Source organism: Canis lupus, chromosome 3 (assembly GCF_003254725.2).
Source record: "Canis lupus dingo isolate Sandy chromosome 3, ASM325472v2, whole genome shotgun sequence".
In the NCBI taxonomy this organism is placed as follows: Eukaryota; Metazoa; Chordata; class Mammalia; order Carnivora; family Canidae; genus Canis; species Canis lupus.
Genome location: NC_064245.1, coordinates 75,864,337 through 75,883,347, shown reverse-complemented (window position 1 = coordinate 75,883,347; position 19,011 = coordinate 75,864,337). Strand labels below are relative to the sequence as shown.

Sequence of the window (19,011 nt, the reverse complement as noted above, 5' to 3'; positions counted from 1 at the left end):
ACCTTGGCTATTGCCTCTGTCCATTTTCTTTGAGCTTGAGATGTTTCAGCTCCAAATAAAAATGCACGTTCTGAGGGTAAATAGATCTCAAAGGTAAAGATGGGCCTATGGCACACATGAATAAAAAGATACCACTGTTTATGTCTGGCTTTTATGGAAACAAATAACACAAAAGTTAAACTTTTAATTAAATCCTCTTTGAAAACTGGATAATGTTTTGAAATCAATCATATTCTTCCACTGATTTATATTTTAATTCATTTGAATAAATGGAATACGCTGGATCAGACAAAAGGAATATTCTAATTACTTAATCATTGGACTACATGACTATGTTAATAATGCCCCATGTACTCTTCAGTTGACTGACGTGACAAAGCACTCTCTTTCGACTCCTCCTCCAAGTCCAGGCCACCTTGACATTCTGTTTAAAGCAAACACTATCCAAACCATTCTCTAATCAGCCCTCTTTTTGTCTTCACATATTTTTCTCCCATTATCTCATATTATCCCAAAATTTTATCTCCTTACTGCAGATCAAAGTAGAGTAACATCTCAGGTCCTAAATTCTTTCCTGGGGCCCTCATCCACAGCTCCAACTCTTTTCTAGAACATGTTAACATTGCTGCTGTTACCTAAAAAAAAAATCTCGAAATACCCTATATCAAAGTCTTCTTCCTTCTTCCTCTTTTGTATCCCACACTGGTTGTATGTGCCTCATGGTTCAATTTAGATGTATCACCATCTATTTTATTACGCTCAAAACCTTGGAATTTATTCACAGCAGCTTTTCAACCAGATTGTCCAGACAGTTAATCTCTTTAGTCCAATCATACAATTAAACTCACTGTTTTGTTTTGTTTTTTCTTTCTTTTCATGATCTTTTCCTCTAGGTAAACTCTAAGTAATTGTGGACTCTCTTCCTCCTCTCTCTCACCACTTGAGCTAGCTTTCTTCCTTAAATACAAATCTATGTAACTTCTCAATGTCTACATTACTGAGTTCAAACTCTATAAAGTGCTATTTCAGGAAACTCAAAGCTTGGCTGCAATAATTATTTTTTAACCTTATTTCAGTAAAACAAAACAAACAAGAAATTTATTTCACTGTCCATGGTTTCTCCTGCATTTCTACTTATATCAAGAACATTCTTTCAAGAATGTTTTATTTTTGAATATGATTACATGCTGACATAAACTAGTAATATTTTAAATTATATTTACTAATTAAGCAATTAAATATTAGAATGTATTTATTTTAATATTTCACAGTAAGCCATATATTAATTATTTTTTCAGAATAAAAGCACTATTAAGATTAAAACAAAAACAGAATCAATTAATAATCAGTTTTCTTGGCATAAATGTATCAAGCTAAACTAGAAAACAGTAGTCACTTTAACTAGTATATACCGGTCAGCATATATTAATGATACTACGATGTTACGCGTCATTTGACGTAAAGAGAAGTTTTGCAAATCTCTTCCTATTCTCATAAAATTTATATTAAAATACGATGTTCCTATAAAACTGACTTATGCAGATTTTCATATTTATAGTTTTTCATTAATTTAACTACATTACAAAATATAACTTTCACATCAAGTATCTTAGATGATTTGTTTTTAGAAGTCCTCACAAAAAATGTATTAAACCATTCTTTGAGTCAAATATATTAAATAAATAATGCTTACTCTTTTAATTGCAACTTTAAAGAAACCATTAAAATGCTAAAGTAAATCTTTGGGGAATTTAGCATTTCAATATGGTATTAAATATATTTAGTTTATTTTAATGCAAATAAGTCATTACTGAGTATTTTCCTTTGAATGATAATGCATTAAATGAATGCATAAATGTTCCTATTACTCCACCATTTTAAACAATGAGTAAATTATAAAAATTTTAGGACATGTTCTAGAATGGAATGTTATAAATTTATTTAAGATTAGATGCAAATACATTAGCATTTCATAGAACCTAGTATGATATTTAATTTTTTCTACTTTTTAGCAAATTCCCTAAGGAATTTTCAGAACTTTTAAATAACTAGGCTTCAAGAAACTATTAAACTCAGGGGCACCTGGGTGGCTCAGTGGTTGAGCATCTGCCTTCAGCTCAGATCAGGATTCTGGAGTTCTGGGATGGAGTAAGGCACCAGGATCCCCACAGGGAGTCTGTTTCTCCTTCTGCCTATGTCTCTACCTCTCATGTCTCTCATGAATAAATAAATAAAATCTTAAAAAAATATATTAAGCTCTTCTACAACAAGCAAATGAAGAATTAAAGTAATAAAACTCTTATTGTCTGGTATGGTAAATATCAGGAAATATTCTTCATCTCCTACCTGTTTAATAGTAGACCTACCCCGTATTTAAATAGAAGTCTTCTTTGTGTACAGCCAGGCAGATAACTTCACTGATGTTAATGGTGCCATTAGGCGTGGTAGACTTATCATTTTCATAGTAACTCAAGAACCCTCCTTCCAAAACACACCACTTTTTATTTGTCTCTAGAAATTTAAAACAAATAATAAATTGAGTTATATCATAATTCTAATTTTTAAAAAATACATGGTTTAAATAATGACTGGATTCAAATAAATTCATTAATTTCCTATTTTGTGTAAAGAGTATGCTATTGCTGCATGGGATATACAGTTGTCACTTTCTCTGCTCTCAAAACATGTGCAATCTAGAAACAAGGAATTTATGAGACAAAAATAACTGTGACATCGATGACCAGAAAAGCAAACAGATTTATAAAGAGACTGCTGCAAAACAACTCTGAAACAGCAAGGACTGATGTCTACAGAGAGTATTAGAGGAATAAACATAGTGTAAAAAGTAAGATTGTGGTTGATGTTAGGTAGGTATGCAAAAGAAAAAAAGGGGCCATAACCTGCAGTGCTCTTAATGCCCTGGTTAGGGAATTTAAAATTCAAATCATAAGAGATCTTAAACTATGGCCTACAGGCCAAATCCACATCATCACCTGTTTTTATAAATAAAGTTTTATTAAAACACAGCCACATGTATTCACTTATAGATTATCTGTGGCTGTTTTCCCACTAAAAGGGTAGAACTGAGTTGTGGCAAAGATCATCTAGCTTGCAAAGCTTAAATAATTTACTATCTGACTCTCTTCAGAAAAAGTTTGCTGAGCTTTGATTGTGTAGTTGATGGCGAGCCACGGGAATGGTTTCAGCAGAGGAATATGATCAGATACGAATTTTACATATTTTGCCTACTGTGGGAAATAGACTTAAGAAGTTAAGGCCAGTTAGGATACTGTCAACAGAGGCCTAAGTGAGAGATGAAGACAGCCAAAAGCAGGACAGTGGTAGCAAGGATGGGAGGAGAGAGTGGGAAGGAGGGAGAAACAGAAAAGTATACCTGCTTGTGTGTATTTTGAGGAGATAAACATATAATGGTTAGATTCAGAGGGCAAGGGAGAACTCACAAATGGTTGTGTCATTTTTAGCTTTGATTACAAGGTTGGCAATAGGTCCACTTTTATTTAAAAGAAAGGAGAAACAGTTTTAGAGGATATAATGAGTTTTCTTTTAGATTGAATCAGAGATAGCTTTTGGAAATCCAAGTGGGGATACCTATTAGATCACTCTAGAGATTTGCACCTTGGGGCAAGGAAAGGTCTCAATAACTAGGAAGTCTTTACGTTAAAGATAGTAGTTGAAAATATAAATTCACCAAAGATAAAATGTTAGGGAACTTAAAATCATAAGGAGTAATGATTGTAGGAGGGGTGAAAAGCAATGAAGCAAGTGAGAAGAGACAGTGTATAAAACGGAAAGCGCCAAAACATTCCAAAAAGGGATGACTGCCACTATTAAATATAGCAAAGAAATCTAATAAAAGAAGGGCTTAAAAAAATCTGTTGGTCTTCCTAAGAAGAAGGTAACCATCTACTTTACTTTAGTGTGCAATGAAAGAAGCCAGGTTCCAGCATACTGAAGACTGAAGAGGAAGAAATGAAATCAGTCAGGATAGAGCAATAGCCTATGCCATTTAAAAAAAAAAAAAAAGGTATCAAACTCAAATGAAGGAATGAGCTATGGTAAGGCAAATGGCAGAACATCAAAAAATGTTTCTGGAGCTGAACTGAGGATGAACATTTTCTTTCTCAAAAACAGAGGAGAATACAGAGAAATGGAAAGATACAGTTAAATCCTGAGCTAAGAAGACTTCTTAAAATGGTATTCCACTCAGCTAACCCAATGTCTCAAAGACTGGGTTGAGGCACAATCTCTCCTAGACCTCTTCTCCAAACTTTTATCATTGTCAGGCTGAATTAAGTAATATTCCTATGGCATCCTCAGCACAATATGGATCCTAAGAACGTGGAATTGGAACTCAAAGACTCTGGAGTGTAATAATGCCTTCATGGTACCTCCAAAAAACAACTTCACCATTCCCTTGGGTTCTTCTCTATAAAATTAAGATTAAAAAACATCAAATTCATAGGATTGCTGGGGTGATCAAAGCATGTAATGTTACACATGAAGCATGTCGAAAAGTGACTTTATAAGTGGCTGTTTAAATTCATACTAACAATGTAAAATACTTTTTCTAAATATAACTGGACTATCTAAACAATGTAACAATTTAATTTTTTTCATTTAACCAGAAATGTTATAAGTTATTTGGTAACAAGGACTGTCTCTTTCTATTCTTAAGAATCAACCACATTGCATAACCTAGGGGAAGTTTGTTGAAATCATTATTTTCAGAAATTAGGAAATGTTGTTATTAGTTATGGATATGGCTCAGATGAGGTTGCCAACTTTAAGAGAAATACAAAAATAAGAAATGTGTTAAAGAATCAATAACAAGATCATAAATGGAATTACTTTTAAGCATAGGAGGATGGATCCAAGTATGCATCTCCATTTCCTCCCAAAACTACAACAGAACCACACTGAAGAGATAAAAGTAAAAACTCAAAAGAACAAAGAAAGAACCAAAGAATCCATAGTACATTGGAAATGACCGACCTGGGATCCCTGAGTGGCTCAGCGGTTTAGCGCCTGCCTTCACCCCAGGGCGTGATCCTGGAGTCCCAGGATCAAGTCCCACATCAGGCTCCGTGCGTGGAGCCTGCTTATCCCTCTGCCTGTGTCTCTGCCTCTCTCTCTCTCTCTCTCTCTCTCTCTCTCTCTCCCCCCCTCTGTCTCTTATGAATAAATAAATATTAAAAAAAAAAAAAAAGGAAATGACTGACCTGTCTGAGAGGCAAAAGCTGGTAACTTCGGATATGCAAAGTAGAGGAAACAAATAATGTTCTACAAAGTTCCATAAAATACTTGAAAGGCTAATACCTAAGAAAGCACAGGGTAAGAAGTAGAATTGAATCAAGTTTATTACATAAAGGGAGTAAAGTCCACATATATTCTTCCCTGTGCTAAGCAGCTAAACAATAATCCCCCCTCATCCATGTGAAAGCTGAGTCCTTTACTCTGGAGAAACTGGACCAAACAGATTCTAAAATGAGAGACTCTAGGCATTGTTGAGGCAGAGGAAGTTGCCAGTGATAATCGAGATCCAAATCCCAATATTCTCAGTAAGAGATGGAATCTTCTGAAACTGATCCCAAACATTTAAAAGAAAGCTTCCAACGTAAAAGACACCAAAACCAAATATTTTTTTAAACTCTAAATAATAGCAGACTGTCAAAGGAAGATACTGTAACCATAAAACAAGAACAGCATGTTCTAAGAAGGAAAATCAAGAACACACACACACACAAAAATAAGTATTTATAATTAAAAATGGAATCAGGAATTTTAAAAATTAGGAAAAAGAGAGAAAGCTTAGAAAAGAAACTCTCCAAAAGGCAAAACAAGGGGAAGAAAAAAATGATAGTATAAGATGATGGAGCTGTTAAAGAAGTAATACTATAAGAAGTAATATTACTTCCACGAAAAAAAATTAGAGAAGAAGAATTTTTCAAAGACAAAGAATAATGTCTAAGAATGAAAAAAAAAAGGAATATCTTTTTTGTCCATTAAAATTGTACTGTGCATGTGCATGTACTGCTTTGGTAAAATAAAAATCAGAAAAAAATTGTTTACAAGATCACCAATTAGTGTGCTTTTGTGGCCATTTTTATAGGGCATGGTTCCCTAACTGGCAAATCTCCGTAATCTCAAAGGTCTGGAGGCAGAAGCTGGGAAAATAGAAAAGACTGGCCAAGCTATTCTTTAATGGGTAAAAAGAAATAAGCAATTTTGGAAGTTAGCAAGAATGCTTCAGGAATCACCATTAGGATCCAAATAAAAGGGGAAGAGGGCTGATGAAGCAGAGCTAGAAATGGTTCGGGGTTGATGAACAAGAATAACTGAAAGCCTCAAAGAACTACATATAAAAATAAGGCCTGACCACAACAGTATAACCATGGAACATTAAATGTATAGAGTGAGCTAAATTCTGCTCCTGCATCAACTATGAGGTTATCAGTTCATAAAGTATGGTAATATATACAGGTTAACAGAACATGTGAGTCAATATAGTCGTGAGTATCAACAATGGTCTATACACAGGAAAACAATATTAGAATAAATGGAACTTAAGCTACAGATGATTATTACTGACATGGAAATGATATAGGGGAAAGAGAAGTCATTAACTGCTACAACTGAATGGAGTACTTAATAATGGAAGTCAGAAACTACTTCCTAAAGGCTGTAGCTGCTTTATTCCTTTTAATTTTGAAAATAAAATTTTGTGTCCTTACCCTCCATTAGTAGAGTCTAATGGAAGACAGTGGAGCTGGAAAGAAAGTGTCATTTCAGAAACAGGTCTATCCAGGCTTGTTCTGCTCCTACTGAATTCTGGAAATTATGTACAAATATAAAGCATGTATTTGTCTACTTTGCTCTTCTAATGGGTTTTACATTATGATACATTCCAAAAGTACCTATGTCACTCCTTGCATTCAGCTTATTTCCAAATTGAACTTTAGACATCAAAAATATAAACGCAAAGGAGTTCAAATGAAAGGGATGAACCCCAACCAGACACAGTGATTTTATATAACCTGTCTTTGCATTGCCAAAATTTATTAGTCTTAATTTCTATTTGAAAAACTAAAACAATGAGCTTTGAGAATTGAGGGAAATAAAAAAAAAAAAAAACAACTAATCATCCCACATATTTCCTAGTAAAAGACACTAACATGAAAACTGAATTCCAAAAGATGTTATTTTGTATGGGTTTTAACGATGTAATTCTATAGTCTGTAGCTTGCCAAATAACCCTCTGAGTAAGTGAGGTAAAAATATTAAACTCCAATATTTTTAAAAAGGGAAAGCAGGAAGAAAAAAAAATATTCGAAATTTTCAGTCTCTTGAGGTAAAAAGATAATTATTTTTGAATTATCATCTCTCCATCCTATTTCTGGAGTCTAGAGATTGTACAAACTCTCAAATTTTACGTTATTGCCAAGAATTAAATTATATAATCAACCCATAATGTTGCATTTAAAATATACATTAGATCTACAGATATTAAGGGTAATGAATACGGTTTATACATACAGGTGTAATGAATACAATCTGTACATCAGATAATTTCCTGATTTTGATCACTATAGTGGAGTTATTTGAGGGAACGTCCTCCCTTTTTAGAAATACACACTGAGGTAATTAAGGGTAAAATGGCATAAAGTCCACAACTTTTAAATAATTCTAAAAATATGTGCATATACACACTTACACGTGTGTGTGTACATATATGCACACATACACAGGAAGAAAGAGGATAAAGTAAATGTAAGGTATTAAGATGTGGGAAGTCTGGGTGAAGGGTATATGAGAATTCTTTGCACCACACTTGCAACTTTTCTGTAAGCCTGAAATTATGTTAACACAATTAAAAAAAAAAAAAGTTAAAAGAAACTATAGATCACCCTACTCTTTACGTTTTTCTTTATCATAGGTAGGGTGGTAAGAAAGAAAGAAAACAAGATGATGTGTTTAGCCTCAAAAAGCATCAAGAGAAGAATCACTTAAAAGGCCGAAATCCTGACAGCTTAGTTAGGATCACTGTATTCTGAGAAACTGCCAAATGAAAAGCTGAATCAGCACTGGTAGAAGAAAACAGCACAAAGAATTTCTTGATGGGCCCTGGAAAAAAAAGTTCACAGAGACCCAATCAATGCCTACTGGAAGATGATATATTGAACATCCAGGACCTGAGCTCAAATCCTGAGCCTCAGTGTGTACTCTGCACAGTTATATGAAAATCATGAAAGGTGGGATACCTGGGTGGCTCAGTCAGTTAAGCGTCTGCCTTTGGCTCAGGTCATTATTCCAGGGTCCTGGGATCCAGCCCCACATTGGGGAGGGGGGGAGGTCCCCTGCTCAGCAGGGAGTCTGTTTCTCCTTCTCCCTCTATCCACCCCACACTCAAGCTTTCTCTCTCAAATAAATAAAATCTTAAAAAAAAAAATCATGAAAGGCCCTAATTTTTTAAATGAATATTTATTGTAGATTTCTGAGATCTAAAATAAGGAAAAGTGTCAAAATGCTAACCAACTGAAGTTATAAAATTACTTCAAAACAATGGGCTCAGATGAAGAGGATAATTCTCAAAGAATAATGCAAAAAAAAAAAAAAAAAAGCACATTTATTGAGTACAGAGATAATTACTGGCACAGTTTAGGAATCCTACCCCTGTCCTCATGAAATTTGCAGTCCAATCCAAGAGGAGATGCGTTTGGAATAATAACCATGGTGGGGGCAGGTGTGTTTTTAGGGGTTAGAAGCACTGATGGAAGGAAGTCACCCTTAGACTAGAATGATAAACAGAAAAACATGGCTTTTGAAGTAGTAGTTTATGACTGAAAAGACATTAAAGTAGCGAAAAATACACCTGGAGCTACGACTACTCCATAATTCTGGGAAGAGCAATAAGAAAAGTCAAGGAAAGAGGAAACTGCCAAAAATCGGCTTGGCCAGAGAACCAGATTACACATGAAGTTAGCAAATAGGTAAAAAAGCCACAAACCCCCAGCAGAGGCCAGGCCCCAGGAGCCTGATGTGACAGGTGTTCAGGAGCTCCTTCCTTTCTCGGCAGACAAGTGCGAGTCACTGGAGGGTCTTAAACAAAAGGCATCAAATGCACAATGCATAAAATAAATATAAATGCAGAATCTAATTATGTAAATTATAATGGGAAACAAATGACAGATCCTTTTAAAAGGTGAGTACAAACCCATTTTCAGTGAGAAATATGGGCTTGAGGGGATTTAGTCCTAAAGCATTATCATCACTATAACCCCTGATTTGCTGTTTTTTTTTTTTTTTTTTTTTTTTTTAAGTGGAAATGGGCCAGGGGTCAGACAGAGGAGGCACAGATATTACCTTTGAGGATTTACAGTAACAAAGCTGTGATAGGAAATCTTGGCATTCCTATTCATTTGGGAAACAAGGAAGAGCTGAAGTCAGAGTGCATTGGTCTGCTGAGCCCAATTCAGATATGCTCTCCTAACTCTGACTTTGAGAACACACTCTGCTACAGAAGTCTTATGGTTAACTAATTCCCAGAATTCCCAGAAGATGTTCACCAGAAATACAACTGGAGCCACAGAAAGGGCAACTCTCAGGACACAAGCTGTGTGTGTATGGTGGTTGGACTGGCTGGAGGGGTTATTTATTCTATTTAATCTTGATATTTAGGGAAGAAAAACAGGGAAGAAAAACAGTACTGGAATTTGCTCAAAAACAAGAAAGGACTCCAGAGCTGACCTAATGAAATACTACTATGAAGTGACATGGATACTACTGTTGGGTACACTAAGTGGCAGCTACCATCTATAGGATATGCCTAAACTCAGAGGGTAACGGAAAATCAGAAACAGCTATTTAGATATACCCTTTGCTGCTTCTGCTGCTCCTTATCCCCTCATCATCATATTTCTGTGCCATGTACACGTCTACAAATCGTATATACATTAACTCACTGAATCCTCAGAAAAAACCTATTAGGTCAGTTCTATTATACATCCCTCCTTGTACCTTGTCCACAGGGACAAAATGGTTAGTGACTTCTCCATGATCACACAAGTACTTAACATCAGAACTGAGAGGAGAACCCAGGCAGCCAAGATCTAGGAACATACCCTCTTGACCACTTAACCATGCTGCTTCTCTGCACCTCTTATACATTTGAAGCATGTATGTCCATTTTCAAAACACATTAGAGAGAGTAGAGGTCATAGCTTCTAATACACATGTGCACAGTAAATCCAAGATAGTAAAGGCAAAGTATTATTTGTTAAAACCATGAAGCTGTTTCCTGATGAAGGATTTCCTTAACTAATGGTATTCGGCATCCACTGAAAATAGGAATACACACTAGGAATTCTTTTCATTTAAAATAAATGTGTTTTAGCCTTGAACATTTTTAGACTATACAAGCTAGGCACTGATAGAACACAAGATCTTCGAAATTCCTCAATGCTAATTTATGAAATTAAATATAACCAGATGATATAGAGTTTCTAGCAAACCGTATCAACCACTTTCTTTTTAAAAATCAAACACCATGTCAACAAATCACGGTAAGACACCAAGGGGATAAAATAAGGTTGAAGGGAGAAAACAGAAAACAAAACCAGGATGCTATTATTCAGCTCTACACTTAGGTTTAACACGAGCTATCAATCTTTCTTTTCATGAACACTAAATTGAGAAGAAAAAAAAAAAAAAGAAAAAGAAAAATACAGATCAGTCTTCATAACCTGAGGCTAGAAGAACTTCGAATCCTGAAAACCTGAACTGACAATTTGAAGCCTCTTGTAACTCTCTGAAGGACTACATGCATTTTATTCTGACTTTTTTCTTCCTGTTTAATCATTTTGCTCTATGGCTGTCCTGACAAGCACCGACAGAGTGGTGCGGTCCAGGTGCTTGCCATTCAGGGGCAAAGGTGACAACCACATTTTCATCTCTAAATCTTTCCAAATAATTCATTTGTTTCCATAAAGCTGGTGCTTGGAGGAGTAACACCATTATAGCATCTTGAGAAAGAAAAGAAAAAAACAACAAAACAGAACTTGTTTCTTGGTAGTGTGACTTTTTCTTCATTTTTAAGTAGATAATTTCTGAACAAATATTTTGCATCTGCAATTATGTAATTTTTTAATTAGAGTCTAGTTGCCATACAATGTTATATTGCTTTCAGTTGTACAACACACCTTTCAGGCACACACCAGTGATTTGGTAATTCTATACATTGTGCAGTGCTCACCACGATGAACATGGTCACCATCTGCCACTATCTGTCACTATACAATATTATTATCTTCCTTATGCTGTAGCTTTCATTCCTATGACTTAATTATTTCACAATGGAAGCCTGTACTTCTTGATCCCCTTCACCTATTTTGCCCGACCTCCCCAACACTCCCTCCCCTTCAGCAATCATTGGTTTGTTTTCTGTGTTTATAATTTTGTTTCTGGTTTTTTGGTTTATTTGTCCATTTGTTTTGCTTTTTATATTCCACATGTAAGCAAATTCAGTATTTGTCTCTGACTTATTTCACTTACTATAATACTCTCTAGGTCCATCCATATTGTCCCAAACAGCAAGATACCACTCATTTTTATAGCTGAGTAATATTCCATTGTATGTATACACACCACATACATCTTCTTTATCTAATCTTCTGGGGATATTTAGTTTGCTTTCATAACTCAGCTACTATAAATAATGCTGCATATACCTTCTTTGAATTTAATGTGTTTGCTTTCTTTAGGTAAATACCCAATAGTGCAATTACCAGATCATATAGTATTCCTATGTTTAATTTTTTGAGGAAACTCCATATTATGTTCCACAGTGGTTGCACTGCTTTATATCCCTACCAACAGCACATGAGGGTTCTCCATATCCTGGTCAACATCAATTTATTGTCTTTTAGATACTTGCCATACTAACAGGTATAAGATGGTTTTGATTTGCACTTCCCTAATGATTAGTGATGTTGAGCATCTTTTCATGTGTCTGTTGACCCACAAGTATATCTTTCTAGGTACAAGTCAAAACCAAAATATTAACAAGTCTCTTACACTTTTATACCAGTAATAACTTGATTATTAGAGAAATGGTCACTTATTCAATAAATATTTACACATGACTACTATGTGTTGACACTATGTTAGGCACCAAAGATTTTATAATCTTGAATAAACCACCAAATGCTAATGTCTCATTAAGAGAGAGCAAGTGAGCAAGCTAGTGAGGCACAAATAAACTAATAAAGGAGGGATCATCTTCATGCAATAAATGCTATGCTGGAATAAGAGTCCCATGAAAGGAAAGAGCTGCCAGTGACAGCAGACTATAGTAGCACTAAACTGATGCCTGAAAAATGAGAAAACGCCAAACTGGGGGAAGTGCCCTTCTGGCAAAATGAACAACTGCAAAAGTCCAAAAGGGCAAAAAGGAACATGACATGTTGTAGAAATAGAGAGGAAAACAGTGTGACCAGGCCTATGAAGGTAGGGAGGAATAATATGAGATGAAGAGGGGAAGGCATAGGAGGGTCTCTTATGTGACAATAAGGAACAGGGATATATTCTGTTACGGGAAGCTGTTGAATATACTCAAACAATGAAAATACAAAATCTGATTTACATTTTTAATGACCATGGAATCTGCTTTTGGAGAATGCTTTGGAAGGAAGCTAGAGTAGCTACTGGGACACAAATCAAGAGAAGTGTTGCATCCCAGGTAGGACGTGATGGTAGCTGGGCTGGGATTACGTTAGTGAAGAGGAAAGCCAACTGATTTAAGACCTATTTTAAGTTCGAAATGATAGAACTTGGTGACAAACTGGGTGAAAAAAATGAAGACTATCAAAGTTTACACTACCAGGAAATTATGTCCCAATGAAATCATTTCTGCTATGCTACATAGCCAAAGTACAAAAGCATATTCATATTACTTAAAACAGGATTCCAAATGAGATAACATCCTCAATTAAATTACAAAGGATGAACCAGTTTCTAATTTTGGAAATGAAATATAACAACAACAAAAAATCCATAGTTAACTTGTAAAAGATAAAAGGAAAGAATTAGTTACGAGTTTAAAAACATCAATTTATTCCTCTACTGATTAAGAAAAGCAATCTATTCCAAGAAAATATTAAAACAAACTGTTAAGTCTATAAATATTATAAGCACAGTGTTTTTATTTTGTATTTTATTGTTGCCAGAAAATAAATGAAAGCTTATTTTAAGCTGCAGAGTACTTATGATACTATGAAGTCTCAGAAAGAAAATCTCATATTTCAAACTCCCTATTTCATCTTTCTTTAAGAGATTTAAAGGGTGGGTCTAAGATCTCTTCATATTCTAGAAAACTTGTAAACTTATTAACAAGCACATTAACTGCCTATTATTGAATTATTTTAATAATTACTATAGCCAATGCATAGATTATTCAGTTACTCCTCTTGCCACTTCTGACCAACTTCTACCTAAGGGTTAAATACTAAAGAGCAATGGAAGATTGAGAAAATTCTCTATAAAATTTGCCATTTGTTATCAGTTTGAGTACAGACATTTAATAACCAACTGCCGAAAGAACCAAAATCATCTAAATTCAAAATGTCACCCAGTCGTAATACTTTGACCAAGACAAAAGTGTTACAGCATTATGAGGATTACAATTAATGTACATAAAGTATCTAAAAATAACGCTTTATACATAGTACCTGTTCACTAAAGGGTAGCTACTATTTTCTGGAAAATCTAATAAGGTAAGGTTAATTCCAATATAATTCTACTTAGACATATCATTTATTTGGACATAAAGCATTTATACCAAAGCAATCACTTTAAATGCACAAAGATCAGGATTAACACTCTAAAGTGAGTTTTTCATCCTATTGTTCCTTTGATAGAGTAGTAAGGCTGAATTATACCATGTAGGGAATTAATACTGGGCTCCTGAGCCTCTAAACACCCACCACCAATTGGCCTATACAGCTTAATACCTCTTAAATCCTCTTTGTTCCAGTAAGACAGATCTCATTATATATTCCTGCCTATATTTCTCAAATTAGTTCATATGTATTTAACAATGAGCATGAGACCTGTGTCTTATTCATTTTTGTAATTCCTAATGCTCAGGACACGCTTGACACAAGGAGCTAGTTGCAGAGATGGATAAATGCCTACCGTGTCTGTTCAGATAATTCCCCAAACCTAAAATACATTGTTAAATTTAATTAATTTCCATCATTTTTTGAAACCATGCCTAAGCTTTATTCTACTTACACACACATAACTTATAATCAGAATAAACTGAACTACTTCATATCCCTTAGTATGCCAATAGAATATGTACTAAAAACTTGTCAGTTCTGCCTATGTGTTGACATTTATCTATATTATCTCCCCAGTTAAGGTGTCTGTCTCTAAGGGAAGGGGCTGAGTTTCACATTTCTTTGGAATAACCCTTAAATCCTGAAACAAGAGTCGGTTGGCCGTAAAGTAGACATCAGTGAATTCTGTTGAGAATTCACACAGCATTCCAACTCAGTGGTAAATCCCTGCTGCAGTGCATGAAATAGTATTTGCGCCTTGAAGCATTTACAAATCCTCAAAAAATATTTCTGTATTATAAAGATCAAATCTAACATCTTAAAGGAAAAAATCAAAATATAAACATAATTATTTTGATAATGAAAGTTTTATCAGATAACAAAATCAAAAAGAAGCAGAAAAGATACCTTCAAGCAGTTTTTTCTCCGAAGAGAGTTTAGAAGCAGCAGAAGGAGCCTGATACAAAAAGTCACAGAGGAACGTGGATTGGGAGGACTCCTGACTTAATCCACCTTCAGAGTGAATATCATGTTGAGGGAAATCTGAAAAAATTACAGAAATAACATATTTGAAATCTAAAATGTAAATAACTTCCCTTTGGTTATGAATATGTAGGTGAGTTTTTTGCTAGAAGAAAAGTTACTTCAAATTTTCCACAGAATAGCTATATATTTATTTCATGTTGCTTAGAATTTGCAAATAATCACTTAAGCTATGTTTATTATTCATATATGAAAATCAGATTTAATTTTGGTGAAAATGCTTATGTGGGGTTAACTATTTTAATCTTTAATTTATATGATTAAAGAAATATAAAAGATTTATTCCCTAAACATTTTCCTTGAAGTGAAACAAAATATGGTCCTAAGCACCTTCTATCTTTTTAATAATCACACTTGTCTTCATTCTGATGGTTTTTCTTATTTAAGAAATAAACAGATTTGTAATTTAGTCCTTTCAGGGATATAGCAGAAGAGACCTGGCTAATGAAGGGACAGAGACCGACCTGAGAATTTGTTATGGTAGAGAAATTCCATCTGTAGACTTTGGCCAGCCTTCTTGGCCAGCAGGTAGGGGGTGCTATACACAGGGTCTCCAGTTGCACACATGACATCTGCTCCACTGAACAGCAAAGCCATTGTTTCCAGAACGTCTGGTTTCACTACAGCAGCACACAGAGCCTGGTCGTTAAAAGAAAATACACTTTTTAAAGGGAAGAAAAATACAATTCTAGCTATTAAAATGTGTGAAAATCAGCCAAGCCATTTATAAAATGAAGTTGTATTCCCTTTTTTTAACCAAGAAAGTTAGTAAGAAGTATGCCCTGAATTAAGTAATAGGCTCAAAAGACCTGCTTTGTATGAATTTAAGTTACAACCTAAGACCTCCAAATTTTAATTCATTGTTCCATTGTTGTGATATTCCAAACCTTCCAACATACCAGAGTTGCTTAGGAAGACATTTTTTATGTTTATGTACTATGATAATGGCTGGTGCTAAGAAAATGCAAAACGTTTAAAATGTAATAATGAAGTATATCTGTTAAGTGTTTTGTCATATGAATGTTATATGCATGTATTTTTCAGCCTAATCGGGATCTATCTCATATTTTAAACTATTGTTGTGCTTCAGGAATTTGAAAGATGAGTGCAACGCAAATACAGTATCTTTCCCTTTCTGTGAGGTATGGGTGGGGAGGAGGAATAGCAAGCAGGAGGTAATAAAACAACACTGACTTATGTTATACATCATTGTACAAACACTAGGAATTGCTGGAACCGAACTGTGTTGTTGCTGCTTTTATTGTTACCGTGAAGTAATAAGCTGCCTTCACATCTCTTCTCATCCTCTCTTTCTGCTTCCTCACTTTACTGGCTTCCCATTTGGTTCTAAATCCTGTGATTTCAGCATTCTGATCCTGTCTGTTTTTGTAGCCCTGGACTTACCATTTCATCTCCTTCTTGACCTGGTGCACTTAGACTGGTTAATTTACGCTAATGCAACTTCAGAATAATTGCTCATTAAATGTCCCAATAAGCAGCTCAGAGTATACAACCAAGAAATCCCACAATGCATTCACGGTTCCAGACCTGGATGGTCAACTGTTAAAAAATGTCCTAACATTTCCTACCAAGGTCTAGATGACCTACAGAATTTCCTTTGCATCACAATCAAACAGCCTAACCTATGCCTGACTTTATCCTGTTTTGCTAGGTGATCTTAGGCAATCCCTTCACTTCCCTGAATCTTAGTTTACCTCATCTACAAGATAAGGGTGCTAGAAAAGATACCAGCTAACATTCCATCCACTGCAATAGCCTTTGACTGCCCTCCCATTTAATCTTATTTGCTCATATTTTATCCCCCCACTGCTGTTTTCCTCCACAGCACAATGTATTTGCTATGGTGTATTTACCGGACTCTGGCTATTCATGGTCAGTCTCCCTTACTTGACTATCACGCTCATGAATAAAAGAGGCACATTTACGTTTTACTACAACTGTATCCCCAGAACCTAAAAAAGAACTCAGAACTTGTAAGTGTGCAATAAATATCGATCCACTATGAACACTAAATGGAAAAAGGTTAGTCTCTTCAACAAATGGTGTTGGGAAACTGGATAACCACATACAGAAAAGTGAAATTGGAGCCCTATCTTATACCATTCACAAAAATACACTCAAAAAAGATTAAAGACTTAAATATAAGATTGATACCTTAAAAATCCTAGAAGAAAACACAAGGAAAAGCTCCTTGAAATTGGTCTTGACAGTTTGACTTTTTGGAGATGACACCAAAAGCATAAGCAACAAAAGAAAAAAATCAATAAGCTGGAGTATATCAAACTAAAAAGCTGCTTCACATCTGAAGAAAAAAAATCAACAAAATGAAAAGGCAAACCTACAGAATAGGAGTAAATATTTGCAAAACATACATTAGATAAGGAGTTTATAACCAAAATATATAAAGAACTTGGGGAAACTGGGTGGCTCAGTTGGTTAAGCATCTGCCTTCAGCTCAGATCATGATCCCAGGGCCCTGGGATGAAGCCCTGCATTGGGCTCCCCATTCAGCACAGAGTCTGTTTCTCCTTCTACTTTCACCTCTCCCCCACTCATGCTCACTGCCCCTCATTCTCTCTCAAATAAACAATACCTTAATATATATATAGAGAGAGAACTCACAAGCCCCAAAAATAGCCAATTAAAAAGTGAGCAGAGAAACTGAAGACACATTTTTCCAAGAACACATCCAAATGATCAACAGTTACATGAAAAATGTTCAAGATTATTAATCAAGGAAATGCAAATCAAATCACAATAAGTTACTATGGCACACCTATTGAAATATTAGATATGCAATCTTACGTCTATTAGAACATTATTCATAATAGCCAATATATGTAAACAACCTAAGAATCATCAACAGATGAGTGAATAAAGACAATATGGTATACATACATACACACACACACACACACACGTATTATTCAGCCATGAGGAAGAAGGAAATCCCACCATTTGGGACATGGATGGAACCTGGAGGCATAATGTTCAATGAGATTAGCCAGACAGAGAAAGACAAATATTATATATCACTTATATGTAAAATCTAAAAAAGCCAAACTCATAGGAACACAGATTATAATGTGGTTACCAAGGGGTGTGGGGGGATGGGCGTGAGACGTTGTTTAAGGGTACAAACTTGCAACTAGAAGATAAATACGTTCTGGAGATCTAATGAACACCCTATTGGCTATAATCAATAATACTATATTATTTACCTCAATATTGCTACAGGACTAGACCTCAAATGTTCTCACTACAAAACAGAAATGATAATTATGTGATGTAATACAGGGGTCAGCTACAGTGGCAATCATACTGAAATACATAAATCAACAGTACCAAATCAACAGGTTGAATAAACTCATACAACATTGTATGTAAATTGTATCTCAATTAAAAATGTCTATTCAATAAAACACATTTTTTGTAAGAATTATTTGCTGACATTAAGAGTACTATTTTTAAGAAGCCCATTGCAGAAATAAATTTCAATGGGTAGATTTCTCTATAATATTCTTAGAATAATTCAATTGCTAGTAATTAATGTAAAACGTATCTAATAGAAACTGTGTGGTGTGGCAGACAGGACTTTATTTGGGGACATCAATACACCTACCAGTAAGATACCCATAACTATCAGAAAGAAAGAAACCATTTGAGGAAAATATGCCTTAGTTCTCTAACTTCACCAGTTATTCCCCCAAATCCACAATTTAGTAATTATATACTTATTTATTATGGACCTCTAGTGCACAGAAGTAATCATATCCTTGGTTTACAATACCTGTTGTTACTATACCATGTACATCTCATATACTGGTCAATATTAATAATGTAATTAGCACCAATGAAACCGCCACCCAAAACAAAACTAAATGTCTTAGTAATAACCTATATAAATATATAATTCCCAGGCCCCTCCCCCATACCATCTCCCCTTAGCTGCCCATTCTGAATCCTTCATATTTTGTGTACCATTGCTTTAACATCAACTGGTGGCCTCATTTTATTAACACCAAAGATGTATAAATACTAAAAACTTAGTTTAGGGGAACTAATCCAATAGAAATGTAAATCAATTGTATGA

The 19,011-nt window shown here is 34.8% G+C and overlaps 1 protein-coding gene across 6 annotated transcripts in view; it reads right to left on the bottom strand.

The window, feature by feature from the left end:
• The window catches only part of ARAP2 (ArfGAP with RhoGAP domain, ankyrin repeat and PH domain 2), a 191,078-nt gene that overhangs the window by 91,716 nt on the left and 80,351 nt on the right, over positions 1-19,011 (bottom strand). For all 6 annotated transcript variants that reach the window (XM_025436964.3, XM_035714086.2, XM_049108710.1 and 3 more), the window contains exons 14-17: positions 15,362-15,536; positions 14,763-14,897; positions 2,367-2,511; positions 3-105 (exon numbers count right to left, since the gene is read on the bottom strand). In XM_025436964.3, coding sequence (XP_025292749.3) covers positions 3-105; positions 2,367-2,511; positions 14,763-14,897; positions 15,362-15,536 — 558 coding nt within the window. The remainder of the gene's footprint in view (positions 1-2; positions 106-2,366; positions 2,512-14,762; positions 14,898-15,361; positions 15,537-19,011) is intronic.